At 42.3% G+C, this 25,039-nt stretch overlaps 1 protein-coding gene across 3 annotated transcripts; it reads right to left on the bottom strand.

The window, feature by feature from the left end:
* Positions 1 to 4,912: 4,912 nt before the first annotated feature.
* dhdds (dehydrodolichyl diphosphate synthase) lies at positions 4,913 to 24,826 on the bottom strand. 3 transcript variants are annotated; one of them, XM_087976782.1, is made up of 9 exons: positions 24,409 to 24,826; positions 21,568 to 21,676; positions 20,446 to 20,562; positions 16,070 to 16,212; positions 10,215 to 10,331; positions 9,932 to 10,033; positions 9,641 to 9,755; positions 6,717 to 6,824; positions 4,913 to 6,279 (listed from the first exon to the last, which is right to left on the bottom strand). In XM_087976782.1, exons 2-9 carry the CDS (start codon positions 21,628 to 21,630, stop codon positions 6,034 to 6,036), a joined length of 1,011 nt encoding a protein of 336 aa, XP_087832908.1. In that variant the 5' UTR covers positions 21,631 to 21,676; positions 24,409 to 24,826; the 3' UTR covers positions 4,913 to 6,033. The 3 variants fall into 3 exon arrangements, with proteins under 3 accessions (XP_087832908.1, XP_043573405.1, XP_043573406.1); XM_043717470.2 differs by having other exon boundaries at positions 24,506 to 24,822; XM_043717471.2 differs by having other exon boundaries at positions 24,669 to 24,771.
* Positions 24,827 to 25,039: the final 213 nt, after the last annotated feature.

Below are 25,039 nucleotides of genomic sequence, written 5' to 3'. Positions count from 1 at the left end.
TGTCATGAAAAAAGATTGAGCAGTTTAGGCCTGTACTGTCTGGAGTTTAGATGAATGACAGGGGATCTCAGATGAGATGCAAAGGGGATTCAGAAAGTAGGTGTAGAGCGGATGCATCCCATTGTGGGGCAATCGAGATCGAGTGGTCATAGCTTTAGGGTAAAGGTAGCAAATTTAAATCAGACATGAAAAGAAATTACTTCTCTCAAAGAATCATGAATCTGTGGAATTCACTAACCCAGAGTGCAGTGAAATCAATTTTAGGATAAGACAGCGATTTTTAATTAGTAATGGTTTAAAGGGTCATGGAAAGTGGGCAGGAAAGTGGAGTTGAGGCCAAGATGAGTTCAACCATGATTGTAATGAATGGCAGATCAGGCTGGAGGGGTTGAATTGCCTACTCCTGCTCCAAGTTCCTTTGTTGAAAGGGAATTCTAAGACAGATTTTGTGGCACTGAAGGACTAGTAAATTTGGCATGATATATGTGGCACTGAAGGAGCTGAAAACTTGGAATGATATATGGTTTAAAGATGAAAATGTTCCAACAATAATGCTACTGTTGTTTATGAATCTAGGAGGTTCTGTCAAAGTGATCTTGATTGCAGCTGCAGAATGTTCTAAGGTATTACAACAACCAGGATGCTGATCAATAGACCACTGAATAGTGAGATTTCAAGTTTTGCTGAGTGGTGTGTCTTGACTTAAAGTCAAAATAAATTGGAGACATCTTCGATGACCAAGGAAGTATCCAGCCTCTTCCATGTTCTCCTGGTGTAGCTGGTTCAGTTAAGCTTCTGTCAATAGTCACAGAGTTGTACAGCATGGAAACAAATCCTTCGGTCCAACTTGTCCATGCCAAACAGATATCTTAAATTACCTAGACCCATTTAGGCATTGAGATGTACAGCATGGAAACGTACCCTTTGGTCCAACTTGTCCATGCTGACCGGATATCCTAAATTAATCTGCATTTGCCTTTTTTCCTTCTAAACCCTTCCTATTCATATACCCATCCCGATGCCTTTTAAATGTTGTAACTGTATCAGCTTCCACCACTTCCTCTGGCAGCTCATACCAGAGATGTACCACCATGTGCGTGAAAAACATTGCCCCCTTGGACCCTTTTATATCTTTCTCCTCTCATCTTAAAACAGTGCCCTCTAATTTTGGGCTCTGCTACCCTGGGGAAAAGACCTTCTCTATTTACCCCATTGATGCCCCTCATGATTTTATAAATGTCTATAAAGGTCACCCTTCAGCCTCCGATGCTCCAGAGAAAATAACCCCAGCATATTCAACCTCTCCCTATAGATCAAACCCTCCAAACTGGCAACATTCTTGGAAACCTTTTCTGAACCTTTTCAAGTTTAACAACATCCTTCCTATAGCAGGGAGACCAGAATTGCACACAGTATTTCAAAAGTATCCTGACCAATGTCCTGTACAGCCTCAACATGACCTCCCAACTCCTATACTCAATGCAATGACCAATGGAGGCAAGCATACCAAATGCCTTCTTCATTAACCTATCTACCTGCAACCCCACTTTCAAGGAACTATGAACCTGTACTCCGAGGTTCTCTTTGTTCAGCAACACTCCCCAGGACCTTACCATTAAGTGTATAAGTCATACCCTGATTAGCCTTTCCAAAATATTGTACCTCACATTTATCTAAATTAACCTCCATCTGCCACTCCTTAGCCCATTGGCCCACCTAGAGTCATAGAGATGTAGAGCACGGAAACAGACCCTTCGGTCCAACTCATCCATGCCGACCAGATATTGCAACCAAATCTAGTCCCACCTGCCAGCACCTGGTCCATATCCCTCCAAACCCTTCCTATTCATATACCCATCCAGATGCCTTTGAAATGTTGCAATTGTACTAGCCACCACCACTTCCCTCTGGCAGCCCATTCCACACATGCACCATCCTCTGCAAGAAAAAGTTGCCCCATAGGTCTCTTTTACATCTTTCCCCTCTCACCCTAAACCTATGTCCTCTACTTCTGGACTCCCCCACCTCAGGGAAAAGACTTTGTCTATTTACCCTATCCACGTCCCTCATGATTTTAAGAACCTCTATAAGGTTGTCCCTCAGTCTTCAACGCTCCAGGGAAAATAGCCCCAGCCTGTTCAACCTTTTCCTATAGCTCAAATCCTCCAACCCTCACAACATCCTTGTAAATCTTTTCTGAACCCTTTCAAGTTTCACAACATCTTTCCGATAGGAAGGAGACCAGAACTGCACGCAATATTCCAACAGTGGCCTGACCAATGTCCTGTACAGCCGGAACATGACCTCCCAACTCCAGTACTCAATACTCTGACCAATGAAGGAAAGCATACCAAATGCCTTCTTCACTATCCTATCTATCTGCGACTCCACTTTCAAGGCTGATCAAGATCCCATTATATTCTGAAGTAATCTTTTTCAATGTCCACTAGACCTCCAATTTTGGTGTAATCTGCAAACTTACTAACTTTGCCTCCAATGTTCACATCTAAATCATTTACATAAATGACAAAAAGCAGAGGACTTAGCACTGATCCTTGTGGCACACCACTAGTCACAGGGCTACAGACTAAAAGCAACCAACACCACCACTCTTTCTACTACCTTCAAGCCAGTTCTCCCTGTATTCATTGAGATCTAACCTTGCTAATCAAATCCTTGAGATTTATCTACCTTTATGTGTTTTAAGCCATCCAGTACCTCCTCCTCTGTAATATGGACATTTTTCAAGATGTCACTATCTATTTCCCCATGTTCCATATCCCAGCATTTGGCCCAAATCCCTCTAAACTCTTCTTATTCATGTATCCATCTAGATGCCTTCCAGATTCTGCAAAAGTACTGGGCAAACAAATACCACACTCTCATAAATCTAGACAGGATGTGGTGGCAAACAGAGCCTAAGAAAAGTTGAGTTAATAAATGCAGCATACATTTATTAGAATATTTGTAAGGTAGATAGTTGTGAAGTGTTCTGATGCTGATGGGCCTTTTGTACATTTGCAGTACTTATGGGTTGTCTTTTAGCTTCATTCAAAATAATCTGATTCCATAAATGACTCTAACAAACACATCATGATTAATGAGCCCTTTTTAGTGAAGCTCTGGATCAGTCCAAGGTTAGCCTGGGATTTCTTTTATTCACTCATGGGGGGTTGGCTATGCTGGCTGGCCAGTAGTTATTGGCCGTTCCTGGTTGCCTTCGAGAAGGTGGTGGTGAGCTGTCATCTTGAACTGCTGCACTCCACATACTGTAGGTAAACTCTTAGTTAGGGGATTCCAAGATTTTGACCCAGCAACAGTGATTAAACAGCAATATATTTCCAAGTAAGGATGGTGAATGGTTTGGAGAGGAACTTGCAGGGGGTGGTGTTCCCATGTATCTGCTGCCCTTGTCCTACTAGACGGAAGTAGTTGTTAGTTTGGAAACTTGCTAAAGATTTTTAGTAAATATCTGCAGTGCATCTGGTAGATAATATAAAATTGTGAAGGAGTGGATGTGGTGCCAATCAAGAGGGCTGTTTTGTCTTAGATGGTGTCAAGTGTCTTGAGTATCGATGGAGCTGAACCAATCTAGTCAAGTGGGTAGCATTCCGTCACATTCCTGACTTATGTTTTCTAGATCATAGAATCCCAATAGTGCGGAAGTAGGCCGTTCAGCCCATTGAGTCCACAACGTCCCTCCGAAAAGCAACCTTCCCAGACCCAACCCCTACCCTATCACCCTGCATTTTCCATGGCTAATCCACCTAGCCTTCACACCCTTGGAACTATGGAGAATTTAGCATGGCCTGTCCACCCAATCTGCACATCACTGCACTGTGGAAGGAAACCAGAGCAGACATGGGGAGAACGTGAAAATAACTTTGGTGAATAGGCTTTGGGGGTATCGGGAGTGAGTTTCTCACTGCAGTATTCCTGGCCTCTGACCTGTTCTTGTAGCCAATGTGTTTATGTAGCAAGTCCAGTTGAGCTTGTGAATAGTAATACCCCCCCAACCCAAATATTGATAGTGGGAGAATTCAATGAGAGTACCACCACTGCATGTCAAGGGGTGGTGATTAGATTGTCTCTTATTAGATGGTCATTGCCTGGCATTTATGTAGTGTGAATGTTACTTTCCACTTGTCAGTGCAAGTCTGGATTTGTCCAGATCTTGTTGCATTTAAACATGGATTGCTTCAGTATCTGAGGAGTAACAAATGGTGTTGAACGGATATACCTATTTCTGAACTTATGATGGAGGGAAGATCATTGATGATGCGGTTGAAAATGATCGGGCCTACACCACTAACCTGAGGAACTTATGCAGAGATATCCTGGAGCTGAGATAACTGATCTCCAACAACCACAACTGTCTTCCAATGTGCCAAGTATGACTCCTACAAACATCTTTAGGATCGTACCAGCTCAATCCATAGTGCTGCTGCTGAGCCACGCTCGGGATTGAAATACCCCACCCAGAGTACATTGTGCACCCGTGCCACCCTCAGTACTTCCTCCAGGTGTTGTTTAACATGAAGGAGTACTGATTCATCAGATGAGGGAGGACAATATGTAGTAATCAGCAGGAGGTTTCCTTGTCCCTGCTTAATCTGAAGCCATGTGACTACATAGGTTCCTCAATGTTGAGAACTCCCAGGGCAACTCCCTTCTGACTGTATACCACTGTGCCACCACCTCTACTGGGTTTATCCTGTCAGTAGAACAGAACATATGCAGGGATGGTAATGGCAGTGGCTGGGGGAATTTACACAGACCAGTACTTTCATACCCTCAGAGTGGGGAAATTAGAATGCACACATACATCCTTCCGAAGTATCTAGTCCATACTGCTATGTGTGCTTATTATCTAGCAAAAACAAATATAAATCATACACCGCAGCCATTCAAACCTCTTACAAAGTGCTGTTTTATAATAATCAGATGAGGCTCAGAACCGTGATTAGACAGAGACACTGAAGGCAAAGGCAAATTCGCAGCTGGATTCAATGGTGCTCCATTTCCCTAAACTGATTCTTTGTCTGTGTGAACAGGAAAAAAAATCTTCACCTAAAAAAAATCATATCCAGGGCTTGTATATAACTAGGAGAAGGGGTCTGTAGAAATACTTTGCCCTTACACTTCCCATGGGACTTGTTTCAAACGATTTCCATGTTCAAAGTCTCAAGTACCACACATTATTGAAGAGCTAATCTATATGCTTCCTTGGCACCCTCTTCTCTCAATAGTTTCGGCTGTTAGTAACAGTTCAATAACCACCTTTGTTTTTCACTTGTCTGTTCCAAATTTCGGAATCCAAGCGATGTCTCAGATCATTCAACTATGGAAGGGACAGGATGAGCTAACCCCAATCTTGTGATACATGCACAGCAATCTGTGGTCAATGGATAGTGACTCAGACAAGAAGCAAGGCAATGGAATGCTGGTTAGTGTCACAGAGTGCTGCTTATGGCAGTCAGGCTGCTGCCCCAGACAGAATAGAGTCTCAAAGTGCCAGCAGTGGGTCGCAGTCAGAAACATACATTTGGAGGTTAAAGTTCCTTCACAGAGGGTCAGAATGCTACCATGTTTTATCTTTAGCACCACATCAGCAGAGAAGACCGCAATCACTAAATGATACACATTTGGCCCAGAGATTTCACAACACAAATATAAAATCAATCCTAATATTAGCGGACATCAATTTTCATAAAATTATGCAAGATATAACATTGAAACATGAGCAGACTGTAATGCCACCCGAGGCTGCCAACAAATCACTTTCCCTTCCTGGCATATACACCCTGAGACAGCAGAACTTAACAGGCAGCTCATGTCAGAATGAGAAACCTAGCATACTGGAACTGTGAAAACAAAGAGACTCTGAATTCAGCATTCACTTGCTGAATTTAACAGGCAGTGGAGCAGTCTCAATTAGTGATATCCAATTACACAAAATACCCTCAACAGAGTTATCACTTGTTCACGTGATGGATTCTCACCCTGCTGTCTGAACTTTACAGCCCTTGTCCCCTAAACATGTAGAAATGGTGAAGAACCCTGCACCAGGTCAGTAAGGAATTTTCTCCGCTTGTTCTCTAGCCTTTGCAGGAAATTGGAGACTCTCTCCTCTCGTTCTCTGCTGTACTTTAAGATCAGTTCCTGTTTGCACTCTGTGCCTTCTGTTTCCCCCAGTGTGCTCATCTGCTCCAGCACACAGGCAAGATCGGCCTCCACCTGTTGACGCTGACATGCTGCCTCGTGCAACAATTTCGCTTTCTGTAAAATAAAAAGCTAACTTTTAAGTTTACATGCAAAGGACAGAACACAGGTCATATAATATTTAATATTTCTTCATATTTGTTGGTTTAATCTGCTCCTAAGCTCATATAATGATCTAGTGTGCAATTACTATAAAAATGACAGCCTGTTGCCAGATGAAGGGCTCATGCCCGAAACGTCAATTCTCCTGCTCCTCGGATGCTGCCTGACCTGCTGTGCTTTTCCAGCACCACACTCTTCGACCCTCATCCCAACAGCCTGCCCAGCATCCCACCCCAGCCCAGGCTACTCCAATGAGCCACTCTCCCTCTGCACAGACTCTGGAATGGGAAAATAGATCTAGAATGCTACTCCTTCCCCTCCAAACCTGACATAAACCTAGTACCAAGTTGCCACATTCCTGACACACCTGCTGCAAGTTTCCACAGACTCACCTGAAGGGCAGCATGATTGACTTGATACTGCAAGATGGCTTGACAGAGATTCCAGAAAGAGTACTCTGGCCACAGTACAGGCTGGAACACCAAGCATGAATGAGAGGTCTGCAAAGGTCAACAATTATCATTTATCAAAGAAATAGAGACAATGACCAAGGTAGTGAAAAACAATATGAACAGAAAGCATATGAAATAATACAAGACAACAGGATTAGATATTTCAGAGGTTGCACTAGCATGAGTTTGATTTCTACAGTCTACACTTCTGTTTGCATTTTTACTGAATAAGGAGCAGGAGTTATCCTGGTGCCCCAGAGGGAACATCCCTTAAAATGACCAAAGTTTCAGAAACGAATAACAAAGGACAATTTATCATTCCTCTTTGTGGATTCTTGCTTTGTGAAAATGGCAGATATGTTTGCAGAAATAACACTGAAAATAAATCACTGATTTAAGGTCTTTAATGTGTATGAGGTCCATCTGGTGCTGAATAAAAATTCGACTTTCTACTCAGTTTAATTTTGGACTACATAGCACATTTTAACCCACATAGAAAGACAAATCAACATATCTAGGACACATACACTGGTGACGGTTTAACGTTAAATGTTCATGTGTTTTGCCTTTTGGACATTAATGTCTAACTATATATTTATACATTTGCAGTAGAGGAAAAATATATCACATGGAACATCCCAGGGTAGTAAGCATCATGGACTGGGATACAGAAACATTAATATAAGCAAAGTATCAAATTAAGATGTGATAAATTTGCAAAGCCAATTAGTTTCCAAGCAGCGTTTTGGAAAAAATCGTGAGAACATTGAAGATGCCCCAGCGGTAATCTCCCAAAGTTCTCACAATTCAGGAACCATGTAAGATTGGAAAATTACACTGGTTCTCATCAATGTAAGAAGTAAACATGGGACAGCTAGGAAATGATAAACCACTTAACCTGATATCCATTGCTGGGAAATTACTGTCTTACATAAATATTGATGGAATTACTAAGCACCTTGAAAGTTTTCAGTTGATCAGAGGGAGCTAGCATGGATTTGTGAAAGGTAGCTCACGCTTGATGAACATGATTGAATTTTTTTTTGAAGAGGTGATTAAAATTGTGAACAGAAACTGCCAGTGAATGTTAATTCTATTGACACCCAGAAAGCATTTGATAAAGTCCCTCGTGAGATACTGTCAGCCAAAGTTGAAGGTCACGGAACTGAAGAAAAATATTTACGTAAGAAATTTACTGAATGGCAGGAGACACAGAGTAGGTATGACAGGCAGACACTATAACTGGTATAATGTGACATAGACAAAACACAGCAATTGAACATGCTGGTGGAGTCAACAGTTAGAATGGAACATGGTGTGCGAACAGATCTGAAGAAGGGCTTATGCCCGAAACGTCGATTCTCCTGTTCCCTGGATGCTGCCTGACCTGCTGCGCTTTTCCAGCAACACATTTCCAGCTGCGAACAGATCTTACCAGGGATTGGAGGACGATAGTGAGGGAAATACATCAGATTATTAACTTTAATGTATTCATTCTTAAACATGTGTTGGAGAGCCACAAATCCAATTGTGCTGGTGACAAAGGTAGGCATCGCCATAAGCGATACAGAATGACAACGTAAAAATACTATGGAAATATTAACAGATTAAGAGAATGGGCAAAACTATGGCAAACTGAGTTTAATGTAGGCAAGTGTGAAGTCACTCACTTTGGGCCTGAAAAGGTTCAGTTACAATACTTCCTAAATGGTGAAAAGCTAGAAAAGACAGAAGGTTGAAAGAGAGACAGTTTTCCATCTACAAAGATCATTAAAATGTCATGATATGTATAGAGAATAATAAAAAGGGCATATGGTGTGTTGGCCTTTATAGTTATAAGATTGGAATACATAGGCTAAAAGTCATGCTACAATTTAAAGAGTCCAAAATACTTCACACCTGGGTTCTGTTTTGTGCACTACATCTTATCAAAAATATAACTGACTTGGTAGAGATGCAGCATAAATTCAGAATATTGATATTTGGACTTTAGAAGCTATAGTAAATGGAGCAATTACCCTAACTGGATTTGTATTCTTGGAAGTTGAATAATAGAGGGATGATGTGATCATAGTTTTCCATGCATTGATTGGAGTGTAGAGCAGCTAGAAAATATTTCTAAGTATAGTTTGGAACTTGCAGATGCAGTAGTCAATTGTTAATTTTAAACCTGAAATTGATAGAATTTTATTAACCAAAGCTGTTAAGCTATACTTGACAAAAGTAGGCATTTGGAGTTAGATCATACATCAGTTGTGATCTCAAAGAAGGACAGAACTGGCTTGAGGTTGTTAAGTGGTCTCCTGCTGTTATAACGATTTTGTTCAGTTCTATTAAAAAGCTTCCCTCCAGCTTAACCAGTCTCACTCATCCACATGCAAAGCAGCCCTCATCCTAAATATTGTTTAAAACAAAATGATTTTATAAAATTATTTCAACAAACTAAACATGGGACTGGTATGTATTGGTTGTAGCTGTTCACATTTTGTCTAAATCAGTTCATGCATCGGGGTCAGTATTTAACATCTCCTCCTCCTACAAAGTTTCAGACTGCACTGAAACACTTCCTCACGGCTGGACATTCAGTTCCAGGACATGGAGTTCTCACGCGGAGATCAAGCAAACTTGCTCAATAACGTTTATGTTGCCACAGTTCATAATAACACATTATTCTTAAACACCAGCCTCACTGTCATGTGGATATAAATTTTACACCATTAGATAGAGGGTTAATATACCCAATTGCTAAACCTAAAATATACTAATTATAATTAATTATATTAATAAATTTGTGAAATGGTACAATTGACGGAGTGCATTTTATGGACAACACTTAAAGTAACAGCTCAATGTCAAGTCCTCACCTGCCAGAGCAAGAAGTCACTGAGCCGCACCTCTCCAGATGTGCGGATCAGTAGGTCTGGGTCTGGGGAGCTGCTAGAGTATAGGCACTTGCCCAGCAGAGACTCCGAAAGGTCACTGAAAGAAGAGAGCTCATTTTAATGCTGTGTAATGGAACAACTAGCCCTATGATACAATGTTTAAAGAACAAGACACTAACTAGTCCCCTCTCATGTGTGACACTAATTAATCAGTTTTCTGAAAGCTTGAGGTTGATCAGACCCCCATCAGTACGTGCAAAGAGGCAATACTACCTGGGTTTCAGTAACCCTTCTTCAACTCCCAAAGCCATCTCACGAACTGCACTGGTGATCTCATGCCGAGAGGTATAGGCGAAGCAAACATTCAGAAAACACCTGCAATGAAGTGGAGCGGTTAAATGGAACAACATTGAGAATCAGGTGCAAATGATGAGGAAAGAGGTTGCCCCATTTAGTCAGACCAAGTGTTAGAGACATTCATCCACCCCTGACAACCGGACACACAAACACAGAGACAGGCATACAGGCAGACACACAGTGCAGTAGAATGTCTTACTTGTTGTAATTCTGTGTTGCCAGCACTGCCTGGGCAATCAACTCTTGGATATCAACAGGTAGCAGAGTCAAGTTTCCCAAGACTCTGATGCAAACACCATGTTTCTTTAAATTTTCTCTGGGAAATTCAAAATAAAAGCATTTACTTAAAAAAGAATACCACCACTGTTTTGGGCAACTTTATACTCAATGTATAAAATAGAAATCACAATGCAATCATTTTAATCCAGATGATGCCACCACTGTGTCCAAGACTATGGCAGCTCAGTTGGTAGCACTGATTGGAGTCAGAAGATTCGGGGTTCATGACCAACTCTAGAATTTAAGCATGAAAGTACAGAGGAAATGTACTGTGGGAGGTGTCAATTTTGGATGAGACATTAGAGACCCCAACTGCCCTCTCTGATGAACATAAAGCTCCGTGGTATTATTTTGAATATAACTAGCGGAGTTATCCAACTGTCCAACCAAAAGGTAGACCTTAATCCATATCAGATTACCTGGTCATTATCACTTTACTCGGAGCAACAGTTAATTATTTATTGAATATCCAGTAAGTGATCAGGTTTATTCTATTTCTATTGTGCACCATTATACCAGAACTGGTGGTAAGGTTAATAAAATATATAAAAGCACAACTAAATAAAATTAAAACAATTAAATAGTTAATTAGAACACATTAAGGATGACAGGACAGATGATGTGCCACAGTTGCAACATTAGGTTTCTGGATGCAATTTGCTGCGGGATGACATGGATTTGGACCTGAATCTTGATAGATACAGGCAGTTAGGAAGGAGAGGAGAGTAGGAAAAATTGGAGGGGTAGTCTGTTAGTTAATGATGATATTTGCACAAGAGATGTATGACTCAAGTTCAGAAAACCGAGATGTGTATAAGGTTTGATAGAAATGATACAAAAGGCAAGAAGTCTTTTGGATTCCTAACTCTACCACATGGCACAGTAGAGCATTAGAAAAAGAATAAACGTGACCTATCAGAAAAACAGTGATCATCATGAGAGATTTTAATATACATATTGGCTGGAAAATCAGCAAAAACAGTCCAGATGAGGAGTTTGTAGAATATTTTTAGGATCGTTTCTTGGAACATCTTGTTCTGGGGCTGACCAGATAGCAAGCTGTGCTAGATCTGCTGCACAGAAAAATTAATTAATAATCATAGTGATGGCACCCCTAGGTAGAAACAACTATAAAAGAACTAAATCTTACATTCAGTTTGAAAGAGAGAGGAGTTTGAGACTTTTTAAAATCCACATAAGGGAAACTACGAGAGTATGATTAAAACTTGCTAAAGTGAATTGGCAAATCAGGTTACAAAATAGGTCACCAGTGGCATGGTGACAGACTTTTAAGGGAATATTTAAGAATACACAGAATAGATACATTCCAATGAGTAGAAGCATTTCTAAGGGATGGACCTAACATCCATGGGTAATTAGAAAGACAGTATCAAACTGAAAGAAAATGCACATAATCATGTAAAGACAGGCAGCAGATCAGAAGATTGGACTGAATACAAAAACAGCAAAGAATTACCAAAAAATTAATGAAAGGGGAAAAGGAGTACAAAAAGCTAGCCAGAAATGTAAACACAGATAGTTAAGATTTTCTATAAATATTTAGAAAAAAATGTGAATGTTGATCCTATTGGAAGTAAGACTGGAGAATTAATAATGGAAAATAAGGAAATGATAAATTAATTAAGCAGGTTATGTTGCTTGTTTTCACCATAGAGCATATCAACAACATCCCAAAAGCATAATAAATCAGGAAAACGAAGAGGAGAAACTTGAAAAATTACCACTACCAGAGGAGTGATACACAGTAAGTTGCTGGGGTTGACATGTGCCTGGGACATGCCAAATTTCATATTAGGGCTGTAAACAAAGTGGCTAGTGCAATATGCATTGGTTTAATTTTCCAAAACACCCCTGATTCAGGGATGATCCCATGAGATTGGAAGGTAGCAAATGTAACTCCTTTATTCAAAAATAGAGGGAGACAAAGTGGGAAAGTGCAGACCCAGCTATCTTAACATCAGTCAGAGGGAAAATATTGGAAGCTATGATTAAAGGCTTTATAGAATTACACTTTGTTAGGTTCAAGGTAATTAAGCAAAGACTATCAGGGTTTGTGGAGAAAGTGAGGTCTGCAGATGCTGGAGATCAGAGATGGAAATGTGTTGCTGGAAAAGCGCAGCAGGTCAGGCAGCATCCAGGGAACAGGAGAATCGACGTTTCGGGCATAAGCCCTTCTTCAGGAATGGGGAAAGTTTGTCCAGCAGGCTAAGATAAAAGGTAGGGAGGAGGGACTTGGGGGAGGGGCGTCGGAAATGTGATAGGTGGAAAGAGGTCAAGGTGAGGGTGATAGGTCAGACTGGGGTGGGGGCGGAGAGGTCGGGAAGAAGATCTCAGGTTAGGAAGGCGGTGCTGAATTTGATGGATTTGACTGAGACAGGGTGGGGGGAGGGGAAATGAGGAAACTGGTGAAATCAGAGTTCATCCCTTGTGGTTGGAGGGTTCCTAGCCGGAAGATGAGGCGTTCTTCCTCCAACCGTCGTTTTGTTGTGGTCTGACGATGGAGGAGTCCAAAGACCTGCATATCCTTGGTGGAGTGGGAGGGGGAATTGAAATGTTGAGCTACAGGGTGGTTGGGTTGGTTGGTCCGGGTGTCCCAGAGGTGTTCTCTGAAACGCTCCGCAAGTAGCCGGCCTATCTCCCCAATATAGAGGAGGCCACATAGGGTGCAGAGGATGCAATAGATGATGTGTGTGGAGGTGCAGGTGAATCTGTGGCGGATATGGAAGTTTCCTTTGGGGCCTTGGAGGGAGGTGAGGGGGGAGGTGTGGGCGCAAGTCTTGCACCTCCTGCGGTTGCAGGGGAAGGTGCTGGGAGTGAAGGTTGGGTTGGTGGGGGGTGTGGATCTGACGAGGGAGTCACGGAGGGAGTGGTCTTTACGGAATGCTGATAGGGGAGAGGAGGGGAGGGAAATATATCCTTGGTGGTGGGGTCCGTTTGGAGGTAGCGGAAATGACGGCGGATGATGCGCTGTACATGGAGATTGGTGGGGTGGTAGGTGAGGACCAGTGCGGTTCTGTCCTGGTGGCGGTTGGAGGGGCGGGGTTCAAGGGCGGAGGAGCGGGAAGTGGAAGAGATGCGGTGGAGGGCATCGTCGACCACGTCGGGGGGGAAATTGCGGTCCTTGAAGAAGGAGGCCATCTGGGTTGTGCGTTTTTGGAACTGGTCCTCCTGGGAGCAGATACGGCGGAGTCGAAGGAATTGGGAGAATGGGATGGCGTTTTTACAGGGGGCAGGATGGGAGAAGGTGTAGTCCAGGTAGCTGTGGGAGTCGGTCGGTTTGTAGTAGATGTCCGTGTTGATTCGGTCGCCTGAGATAGAAATAGAAAGGTCGAGGAAGGGGAGGGAGGAATCTGAGACTGTCCAGGTGAATTTGAGGTCGGGGTGGAAGGTGTTGGTGAAGTGGATGAACTGTTCAACTTCCTCGTGGGAGCACGAGGCGGCGCCGATACAGTCATCGATGTAGCGGAGGAAAAGGTGGGGGGTGGGGCCAGTGTAGTTGCGGAAGATGGAGTGTTCCACATATCCTACGAAGAGGCAGGCAAAGCTGGGGTCCATGCGGGTGCCCATGGCTACTCCTTTCGTTTGGAGGAAGTGGGAGGATTGGAAAGAGAAGTTGTTCAGGGTGAGGACCAGGTCAGTCAGTCGAAGGAGGGTGTCAGTGGAAGGGTACTGGTCAGTACGGCGGGAAAGAAAGAAGCGGAGGGCTTTGAGTCCTTCGTGATGGGGGATGGAGGTGTACAGGGACTGGATGTCCATGGTGAAAATAAGGCGTTGGGGACCGGGGAAGCGAAAATCATGGAGCAGGTGGAGGGCATGGGTGGTGTCCCGAACGTAGGTGGGGAGTTCTTGGACTAAGGGGGACAGGACGGTGTCAAGGTACGCAGAGATGAGTTCGGTGGGGCAGGAGCAGGCGGAGACAATGGGTCGGCCGGGGCAGTCAGGTTTGTGGATTTTGGGCAGGAGGTAGAAGCGGGAGGTGCGGGGTTGTGGGACTATGAGGTTGGAGGCGGTGGATGGGAGATCACCCGAGGTGATGAGGTTATGGACAGTCTGGGAGATGATGGTTTGGTGGTGGGGGGGTGGGGTCATGGTCAGGGTTTGTGAAAGGGACATTACATTTGACCAATCTATTGGAGTTGTTTGAGGCAGTTATCACATGTTGTAGATAAAAAGAAACCAATGGATGTACTGTACCTATATTTCCAGAAGGCTTCTGATAAGGTGCTATATCAATTGTTATTGTGGAAAATACATTGCTGATGGTGTAGGGGTAAATGAACAAGTTGATTAAAATACTTACAGGAATAGATGGATGGTATGGTTCCCAAATTTGCTCATGACAAAATCAATAGAACGTTATCATTTAACATAAGGGGAACGGAACACAAAAGTAGTAAAGTTATACTTCAGTTATATAGGGCACAGGTGAGACCGTGTCTGTGTATCATCCACAGTAACAGTCACCTTGTTTCAAAGGAAGTATGTAAATGCATTGGAGATAGTTCAAAGAAGATTCACTAAACTAATATAAAAGATGGGTGGTTTGAATTATGAAAAAAAGATTGGGCAGGCTTTTGTCTGCTGGAGTTTAGAAAAGGTGCCTTAACTCAAGCATATAAAATCCTGAAGGGTCTTGACATGATGCATGGAAAGGGTGTTTCCACTTACATGAGAACATAGAATTAGAGGTCACTATTTAAACATCAGGGGTCACACTTTTAAAACAGATGAGGCAAAATTCTAAGGGTTGGGAGTGTTGGAATTCTCTTCCTGAAACAATGATGGAAGCAGAGTCCTTGAATATTTTTAAGGCAGAGGTACATATTCTTGTTAAGTGGTTGCAAGGTTGTGAAAGATGGGTGGGAATGTGGATTTGAGATTACAATCTTATCAGTCATATTGCATTGGGCAGCTGGCTTGAGGGGCTGAATGGCCTACTACTGCCCCTAAAATCTATGGCATTTGTCATTCTAAATTAAGATGAGAAATCGGTATCTGATATTTTGTGTATTGGGGACGATGCAGTCCATACCTCTTCACTTCAGTGCTATTTACAGTATTGTTACGACATACAGTCAGTTTTGACATAATGTGACAGTTCCATTCTCATGTGATGTCACATTATAAGAAAGTCACACAATAGCCATGCCATTTAAACTAATGGAGCTGGAATCACATTATAGACAATACAGGTATAATACAAATAATGGTCTAAATTCTTCAATCATGTTAGTGCCAATTTGCTTTGAAGAAATACACATTATTGCAGAACCAACTGTTCATGGATACCAAGAGGATTCAGGAATGAAAGGGGAAGTCCATTGGGTAGTGGTTGGGAATGAAAATTCTCTTTTTTCCTTCTCAGAGTCCATGAAGAGAAGGAACCCTGGCTGATTTCCATCCTCAAACCTAGATACCAATGCAGTCTGTGAACTGGAGCCCTCCCGGCTGGGTTGGGTGAGTCTGTACCACATCAAAAATGGGTCAGGGTCATTGTTGTTAGATGCCATTGCCCCAACAACTTACACCTTTTCTCAGTCCTTATACCTCTGGTCAGGCAAGAGGGAGATTGTGTAGGTGGAGAGAGGTGCCTGGAGTCAGCCACAAGACATTGTCGGAAAGATGATGAAATAACCCAGATACTCCAGCTTTGATTGTGAAGTTAATAGTCATTGTGATGGAGTAACACAGCAGGGACCTGTTATTAGATTCGGTGTATGTATTTATCGTCAGTGCAATTTTTCAAAAGCCTACTGTTCCTCGAGGAGTCTCGTGAATTTCTGGCGTGCAAGTTCCATCAGTCCATCCACTTCCTCTTTGGAGCGCTTGAAATTCTCAATACTGAAGGCATAAACAGTCACCTCTCGGATATTCAGGTTCAAACACCAGCGAAGGGTCTGCAAAAAAAAAAAGCAAACCTTGTCACTTCAGCATTTCAGCTCACAGAGAATCATCTCAATTGATAACCTTGATTCCCGGAACTCTTCATTCCCATGCATTGTGGTCTTTCTACCCTTCTTACTCCAGGTTTGGGTAGATCAGGGAAGAAATTGTGTGACTTGAGGGATGGTGTGGAAGGGAGGGACTTTTAGATTTGTGGGACATTGTGCTCACTTTTGCAGAAGGAAAAAGCAGTTTAGAAGAGATGGGCTTCATCTGAGCTGAAATGGATTGACAGAGTAAATAGTGTTGCGGGAGTGGATTAGCTAATGGGCCTAGTTTTGGAAGTACCAGAGAAGGCAAAAGAGATGGGGAATGGGAAAAAAGAAATGAGGGAAGGATTGAGTGACAGTGAACAAAGAAATGATTGCCTTCCAAGAGAGAGATAAGGGCAGGATTAAATTTTATGTATGTAAATGCACAAAGAATCGTGAAAAATAACCTGGGGACTGGGAGCAGAAATTGCTGTTGGGGGATATGATAGCAGCATTGACAGAAGCGTGACTCAAGCCAGAACAGGACTGCATACTTAACATCCTGGGTTATGAGGCTTTTATGAGGGTGGGTAAAAAAGGACGTGTAGCAGTCTTGATTAAAGATAGTCTCATTGCCCTTGAACAAGATGCAGTTCCTGAATTAGCATTTATATGATCGGACGTGAGAAACAGGAAGGGAGTTGTGACCTTGTTAGGTATTTATTATAGATCTCCAAATAGTGAGGAGGAAGTAGAAGAGAGGACTTGTAGACAGATTATGAAAATTTACAGAAGTAAGGTTGTGATAGTTGGTGATTTCAATTATCTTAGGGTAGACTGGGAAAAAGGTAAAGTGTGGGGCAATGAAGAGGAAACATTCCTCTAAGGTGTGCAGGAGAACTTTCTGAAAGAGTACATTTTGGAAATGAGACAGGCAAAGTGCAGAATGTCAGATTGGGGGAGTATTTGGGAAATAACAATCATAAGATAATATAGTTCAATATTAAATTGTAAAAGGATAAAAATCGGTCAATTATTAAGATTCCAGCCTGGAAAAGGGCAAATTTTAGGGCTTTAAAAGTTGAACTTAAGCAAGTTGACTGGAAGCATATTTCAGTAGATAAAACAGTGGATGAAAAATTAGAGAATTTCAAAAGAAAGACGAATAGGGTGTAAGCACACGAGAAATAAATAAGGTTTTCGAAAGCTAGGGTATCTTGAATGACTAAGAATAGCGATGAGAAAATAAGGAAGCAGGGGAAAGCATATGATGCATACCAGAATATTAATAGCAATAGAATTCAGAAAAGATATCTCAAATGCAGGAGAAAGGCTAAGGCCAAATTAAGGAAGGCTGAGGAAGAATGAGGAAAGGAGGGGCAGGCTGTGATAAAAGAAAAAGTAAAATGCAATTCAAACCTGTTAAAAGATTAGTGAAGGATAGAGTGGGGCACATAAGGAAAAGCAGGGTATGCTGTTCACTGAAGCAAAGGGTATAGCAGAGGTACTAAATGAGTACTTTGCTTCTGTCTTTTCCATTTTGAAAATGGTGACAATCGCCTAATTGAAAACATGCGTGTTGAGCACCTGAGCAGTACAGTAATAGATAAAGAAGCAAGGGCTGGCAGCACTCCAGGTAGAGAAGTTGCCAGGTCCAAATGGGATACATCTTAGATTGCTGAGAGGGGTAAAGGAGAAAATTGCAGGGCTGTTGATAGAAATTTTCTAGGCCTTTCTGAACACAAGATTAGTGCCTAGAGACTGAAAGATTGCAAATGAGGTACGATTGCTTAAGAAAGGGGCAAAGGATAACCCGAGAAACTACAAACCTGTCAATGTTATGTAAATAGTGGGAAAGAAAACTGACAGAGGTCATATTACAGGATAAAGTCAATATGTATGTAGAGAAAACATAGTTAATACTTGACAGTCAACATGGCTTTGTCAAGGGCAGGTCACGTCTGACCTGGCAGTGGAGGAGGATAATACTAGGTATGTTATATAATTGCACTTTCAGAAAACATTTGATATGATGCCTCATGGTAGGTTGGTTAGCAAATTAGAAATATTTTGAATGGATAGGTCCTTGGCAGCATAGATTAGAAGTTGTCCAAAAGATAGAAAACATAGGGTGTGTATGGATGGGCATTATTCAGACTGACAATGAGTTGAAAGTTGTGTTCTTCAAGGAGCGGTGTTGGGTTCCTAGCTTTTTCCGATTCATATTGTTACGAAGTTGAAGGTGTGTACTGCACCTTTAAGAAACAGTGAATGCTGTTTTGCACTGAGAGCTTACAAGCACCTGTCATATGACTAACTAACAGTCTCAGTGTACTGGAATTTGAAAATTTGTAATATCAAGTTGGTTGGTTAAATTTGAATTGTTGTCAAAACAGCAATCAGTTTAAATTATGCCCCAGGATTCTAAAACCCAATTGAGTTTAAATTTATTGTTTTTGCCAACATGGAACCAATGAGAAAATCCAGTGTTGGGGGTATTAAAAAGCAAGCATTTTGGAAGTCAGACAGAATAACTACCATCAACAGAGTAACTGCCATCGAAACACGATGAAAGGTACCTTTTCATGCAAAACATCTTTGCAGTAAAAGAAAGATGACGACCCAGGGAGATTTTCAGCCGAAAGAAGACAGACACTGGAGACGATAGCCACTTTATGGTTTTGAAATTAAGTTGATGTAATTTTAATAAGTGTTTATTGCAAAAGTATATTGTTATAGAGTTGGATGCAGGTAATAAGCAGTTAAGAGAAAAGGGGGCTTAGAGTTTTGAATAGGTGTTGTTTAATGTTCACTTTTAGAGTTACAGAATAAACTGATTTTTTTTAAGTACTAGAATTTGGGAGTTCTGTGTCAATCATATTTTAAGTGATTATGAGACGAGGTGAGCTTTTCTGGGTGTTTGGTTATATTAGCAGAGGGGTTCACTCCTGTGTCTTAACAATATAAATTATTTGAAGGGAATGATGATGGCAAAATTTCTAAATTTGCAGATGATACTAAGCCAGTGAGAATAGTAAATTGTGAGCTTGAAGTTGAGCAACTTCAGAGTGACATTGACAAGTTGGCCAAATTGGCAGATGAATTTCAATGCAGAGAAATGTGAGGTAATGCACTTGGGTAGAAGTAACACAGACAGACAACGCAGCTCAACGGTATAACTTTAAGGAGCAGAGAGACCTCAGGGGTTCAATTGCATAATTCTCTGAAGGTGGCCAGGCAAGTTGAAACAGTTGATAAGGTGGCTTATGGGATCCTTGGGTTCATTAATAGCAGTATAGAATATAAAAGCAAGGAAGTGATGCTATACCTCTACAAATCAGTGGTCAGACCACATTTGAAGTACTGAATCCATTCTGGGCAGCTTATTTAAAGGAAAGATGTTAAAGCCGGAGTGAGTGCAAAGGAAATTTCAACAGGAATGAGAGATTTAAGAGACAAAGAAAGTCTGGAGAAATTTAGCTTATTCTCCTTGGAGCAGAGAAAATCAAGAGGTGACCTCACCGAGGTTCAGCATGATGAACCATTTTGACAGGGTAAAGAAGGATATTCTGTTTCCAGTAATTGGTTTGTCAGTAATTAGGAATCAATTTCAAGACTGTCAGCAAGAGAAATTGTTAGGATTTGGAACACGCTGCATGGGAGAGTGGTGGAGGCAGATTCCACATGAGATTTCAAAAGACAACCGGATACATATTTGAAAGTGATGAATTCAAAGGGCTATGGAGGTAGAACTGGAGAATGGATCTAACTGGATAGCTCTTTTGGGAGGTGCTACAGACATGATAAGGTCAAACGGTGTCCTTCTACACTGTAAATTCTCTAACTCTATAGAGGTTGTCTTGGATTTCAACTCCTCACAACTTCCAGAGTCTTAAAGATCCAGGTAAATGGTATTCAAATACTAGCAGTTGTAAACTTAGGTTCGTGTGTGAGCATTGAGTTCCTGTCACTTCATTTATTGAAGCCGAGCTTAATTTTTTCCTACAAATGACTTTCACAAGATTTTAGTTGACCTGCCTGTTGCAGGCAAACTCTCAAAAGGCAGGGGCGTTCAACGCTCCCAAATTTTGATTTCACACAAATTCCTTTAGATACATCACTGCCACTGGTCTGGAAAATAAAAAAAGATTATTTGATGTTTCAACAAAGAAAGGAAATTAACATTTAGAATACAATGCTGATTTGGATGAATACCTCTGCCAGTTTCTCAAAGCCCTGAGAATGACCCTGCTCTCTCTCCACTCGACATTTCTGTGCATAGCGTCGATTCCCATCCATAATGAATGCCACATGCTCAGGCATTGGACCAACCTGCATAAAAGGATTACATGCTCTTAGAAATCCTTACTAAACAAAGACTAATTATTCAGACAGGAAATAAATCATTGGTTTCTGTCAACTAAACCAATCACTGAGCTCCAGAGTATTGAAACAACCAGCTAAGGTTTTTGTTTATATAAACTCTACTGATTCTACTTACCCCAAGCTTAAGTAAAAGGACATGGCCCACCATTCTATCAAAATATCATTTAGGCACGTGTTGTTGACAGACAGGGCTCCCCTACTCCCATTGTGTAATTAATACTGCTGGAGTTCATCAGCTAAAAATGCAGCTTATCTACCAGCGTAGGTACACTGCCCACTGCATTCGTATTCCACTCTCCATAGTATTGAACTACAGGATCAAATGAAATTGAAAGGCAACAGAGCAGCAAATCTAGTACAGCCTAGTGAAGAAGGATAAAAATGGAAAATATTACACACATTAGTGCACTATTGAGTGTGCAAATACAATATGTATCCTATAAAGTCAACTGGGAATATCCATGTTTACACTGTGTATGCACTGCAGAATTTGATTAAGTTTATAACCTGTATAAAACAACTACATCTCCTCATATCCTAAAAAAAATAGTATCCGGAGCCAAGAATGTAGACAAGCATTTGTTTCCTGTTAATGTGAAAGATAACATAAGGAGTATACTCTCTGTTACATACAGGGAGGCATGCTAAGCAAAGCTGGAAGCAGAAATCCAGAGCAAATACACTATGTTTTAGGCAGTGTTTTTCAATAAGGGTTAGGCTGCTCAAAATCTAATCTAAGGCTCTGAATAAAATGAACACAACGTCTCATGGTCAGCTTGGTCAGTAACCATCAACTTGAGCAGAAAGGACTGAAGCAGTGTGTGAATGAGCTGCAACTTAGAAAGTTTACTGACGAAAACTAAAATGTCCTTTTCAACAGGTTTTCCCACATAATAATTCATTTCTCTCACCAAATTTACCTACCCTTAAAAGATAAATAAATACATTTACCTTCAAAATGGATGCACAAAGCCTTTCTACAGGATTCAGCTCTGCCTCCTGGATCCAAGACATTGTCAAAAGTTGGATGCTTCAGAGCAGACACAGATCTGATAGTATTCTATAAATTGGGAGATGAATTAATAATAAAGCACCGGAGAATCACATGTTCCACTAGTTTTTATCAATGTCTCCTGGGTTCTTGCAGTAGTAACAATGTCAAAGCAAAACCCTGTTGTGTGAAAGAAACTCAGCAACTTTGTAGTTTTCCCTTTTGGGTTCTCCCTTCAATCAACTGTACAACAGAATGAAGTGAATTAAGCACCAATACATTTATATTAGAAAGAATGCAAGATATTCTGATGACCACATTTCATCAAGGCAGCTTTGGAGAGGACCAGTTTTAGCAGAATATTAGGAATAGGGGACTCCATATATGCAGAGAGTTTGGAAAAACTGGGATAGTCTCCTTGGATCAGAGATAATTAAGGGGGCATTTAATAGAAGCATTCAAAATTATGAGATATTTTGGTGAGCACCTGGGGGTAACAGCTTTCTCTGGCAAGTGACTCTGCAACCAGAGATCAAAGATTGAAAAAAAAAGTCAAAGAATAAGAAGAGAGAGATATCAGAAGATTTTCTTCTCCCCCCAGACAGTTATGAAGATCTGGAATGCCACTATCCAAAAGGATATTGGAGGGAGATTTTATTATAACTTCCAAAAGGCAATGGGAATAACATTAGTAACACTTCATGAGCATTATTTTGCAAGATTATGGGGATAAGTTGGACAGCTCTTAAAATCAGGCAAAGCTATATTTCTTTCAACCTCCTTCAACTATGACTTGGAGACAGTAAGGACTGCAGATGCTGGAAGCCAGTAAACAGATGAGAAGTTGGAAAAGCACAGCAGGTCAGACAGCATCTGCAGAGCAGGAGCATTAATATTTCAGGCCGAAACCCTTCATCAGGACCGGCGAGCGGAGTCCTGAGGTAAATGGGGTGTCGGGGCGCTGGGGAAAGATAAGTGGGATGGTGATAGGTGGATGCAGGTACGGGGTTATGGTGATTGGTCAGTGGGAAGGGTGGAGTGGATAGGTCAGTAAGACGATAGGACAGGTAAGGTCAGGGAGGTGAGGAGGAGGGAGAGGGCTGGACGTGGGATAAATCTTGGGGTTGAGGGACTTTGAAGCTGGTGAAGTCAATATTGAGGCCATTGGGCTGTAAGCTCCCAGGAGAAATATCAGGTGACGTGCCTCCATCTTCCATTTGGCCTCACTTTGCCAGAGGAGGGGCCATGGATGGAAATGTCACCCGGGGAATTAAAATGGATGCCAACCAGAAGGTCAGGTTGATTTGTGGGTGCAGAGTGCAGATCCTCCATGAACCAGTCCCCAAGTCTGCATTTGGTACATCGGGAGCAGTGAATACAATAGATCAGATTGGATAAGTGCAGGTAAATCTCTGCCAGATCTGGAAGCATTATTTGAGGCCTTGGACATGTAGGGGCAGGTGTTGCACCTCTTGCAGTTGCAGGGAAAGGTACCAGTGTGTTGAAAACATTCACAGGAGTGTAGAGTTGATGAGGGAGTTATGGAATGAATGGTCCCTGTGGAAAGTAGACAGGGGTGGGGAAGGAAATATCTTTTTGATGATGGGGTCTGGTTGTAGGTGCCAGAAATGTCAAAGGATGATATGTTGGATTTGGAGGTTGGTGGGGTGGTATGTGAGGATTGAGGGGTTTCTACCCCCATTACTGTTGGGGGAAGGGGTTTTGAGGGCAGAAGTACAAGAAACGGAGGAGACACGGTTGAGGGAATCCTAATTACTGAAGAGAAGAATCTACGGTCCCTAAAGTAGGAGGATATTTGGGATTTGCTGGAGCAGAATGCCTCATTCTGGCAGCAGATGCAGTGGAGGCGGAGGAATGGAGAGCATGGGATGGCATTTTTGTAGGAGGGTGGGTGAGAGGAGATGTAGTCAAGGTAGCTGTCAGAGTTAGTGGGTTTGAAATGGATGTCAGTAGTGAGTTGGTTTCCAGAAATGGAGACGGAGAGGTCCAGGAAAGAGATAGAGATGTCAGAAATGGTCCAGGTGAATTGGTGGGTGAGTTGGAAATGTTGGCAAAGTTGACGAACTGCTCAAGCTCCTCACAGGAGCACAAGGCAGCACTGACGCAGTCATCAATACAGCAGAGGAAGGAGAGATGGTGCCAGTGTAGTTGTGGAAGAGGGACTGTTCCACAAATCCTACAAAGAGGCAGGCATGGCTCGGGCCCGTGCGGGTGTCCACAGCCACCTCTTTGGATTGTAGGAAGTGGGAGGACTCAAAGGAAAAATTGTTGAGGGTGAGGACCAGTTCTGTCAAGCAACTGTGTGTGTCAGTGGAGGGGGAATGGTTGAGCCTATGGAAGAGGAGGAAATGGAGGGCCTTTCGGCCCTCTGTGTGGGGGATACAGGTATAATGGGCCTGTAATAGGCTATAGTGAAGATGATGTGTCGGGGGCAGGGAATTGAAAGTTTTGGAAGAGGGCATGGGTTGTGTCACAAATGTAGGTCGTGAGTTCCTGGACCAAAGGGGAAAGAACAGAGTCGAGGTAGGAGAAGATGAGCTTGGTAGAGCAGGAGCAGACAGAAACAATGGGTCAACCAGGGCAGTTGGGTTTATGGATTTTGGTAGGAGATAGAAACAGGCAATGCAGGGTCAGGGGACTATCAGGTTGGAGGCTGTAGGCAGGAGATTTCCCAAAGTGATGAAGCCGATGATGATTTGGGAGATGATAGCCTGGTGATCAGAGGTGGGGTCATAATTGAGGGGACGGTAGGAGGACGTGTCAGAGAGTTGGCATCTGACCTCAGTGATGTAGAGGTCAATTCGCCATACTTCGAAGCAGGTGATTCAGCCCATCTTCACACAGATCTCCTTCCACCCATCTTTATTTTGCTGTTACCTTCTATTCCTTTCCTCCCTCGCATGATTATCTATCTTCCTTTTGGATGCAACCATGCTATGCATCTTAATGCTCCTTGGCAGCAAGTTTTCCTTTCTAACCACGTCTTGGGTAAATAGGTTTCTCCTCAGCTTCTCGCTGGATTTATTAATTACTGTCTTACATGTACGGCTTCCAGTTTTAATTAAACAGAGATCCCTCTCCTGATCTTGAACATCTTCAGCACGTCCCGCGCTCTCTACGATTCCTTTCTATTTCCTTTTGTCCTTTGACCCTCATCTGAACCCGCCCATTGGCTGCGCGGGACCAATCGGACGCAGGCCACCATCTACTTGGCAGCGGGCCCAACCAATGGGAAATGGCAACGTCGCCGGCTCAGGGTCAAAGGGTAAATTCCGCGTTCAGTTGAGTCCGTCGCCCAGTTTATTCGTCGGCCTCCCATCCCCTTTCCTGTAAATCAGTCATGGTCTAAACCCCGCTCCTCTGATCTCCCGGGATCGGTTTCTTATTCACCGAGATACAGGCGGCCTGATG

Source organism: Chiloscyllium plagiosum, unplaced genomic scaffold (genome assembly GCF_037043375.1).
Source record: "Chiloscyllium plagiosum isolate Xiang-an unplaced genomic scaffold, Cpla_swu_hap1 HiC_scaffold_30, whole genome shotgun sequence".
NCBI classification, from domain to species: Eukaryota; Metazoa; Chordata; class Chondrichthyes; order Orectolobiformes; family Hemiscylliidae; genus Chiloscyllium; species Chiloscyllium plagiosum.
This window is presented reverse-complemented; position numbering and strand designations above follow the sequence as displayed.

What these genes read in the sequence shown, in the direction of transcription:
- dhdds (XM_087976782.1), bottom strand. Translation starts at nt 21,630, where the DNA reads ATGTCTTGGATCCAGGAGGCAGAGCTGAATCCTGTAGAAAGGCTTTGT. An exon ending in GCAACACAGAATTACAACAA is followed by an intron (nt 10,034 to 10,214) that starts GTAAGACATTCT and finishes ACTTCATTGCAG; the next exon opens with GTGTTTTCTGAATGTTTGCT. An exon ending in GAAGGGTTACTGAAACCCAG is followed by an intron (nt 9,756 to 9,931) that starts GTAGTATTGCCT and finishes CTCTTCTTTCAG; the next exon opens with TGACCTTTCGGAGTCTCTGC.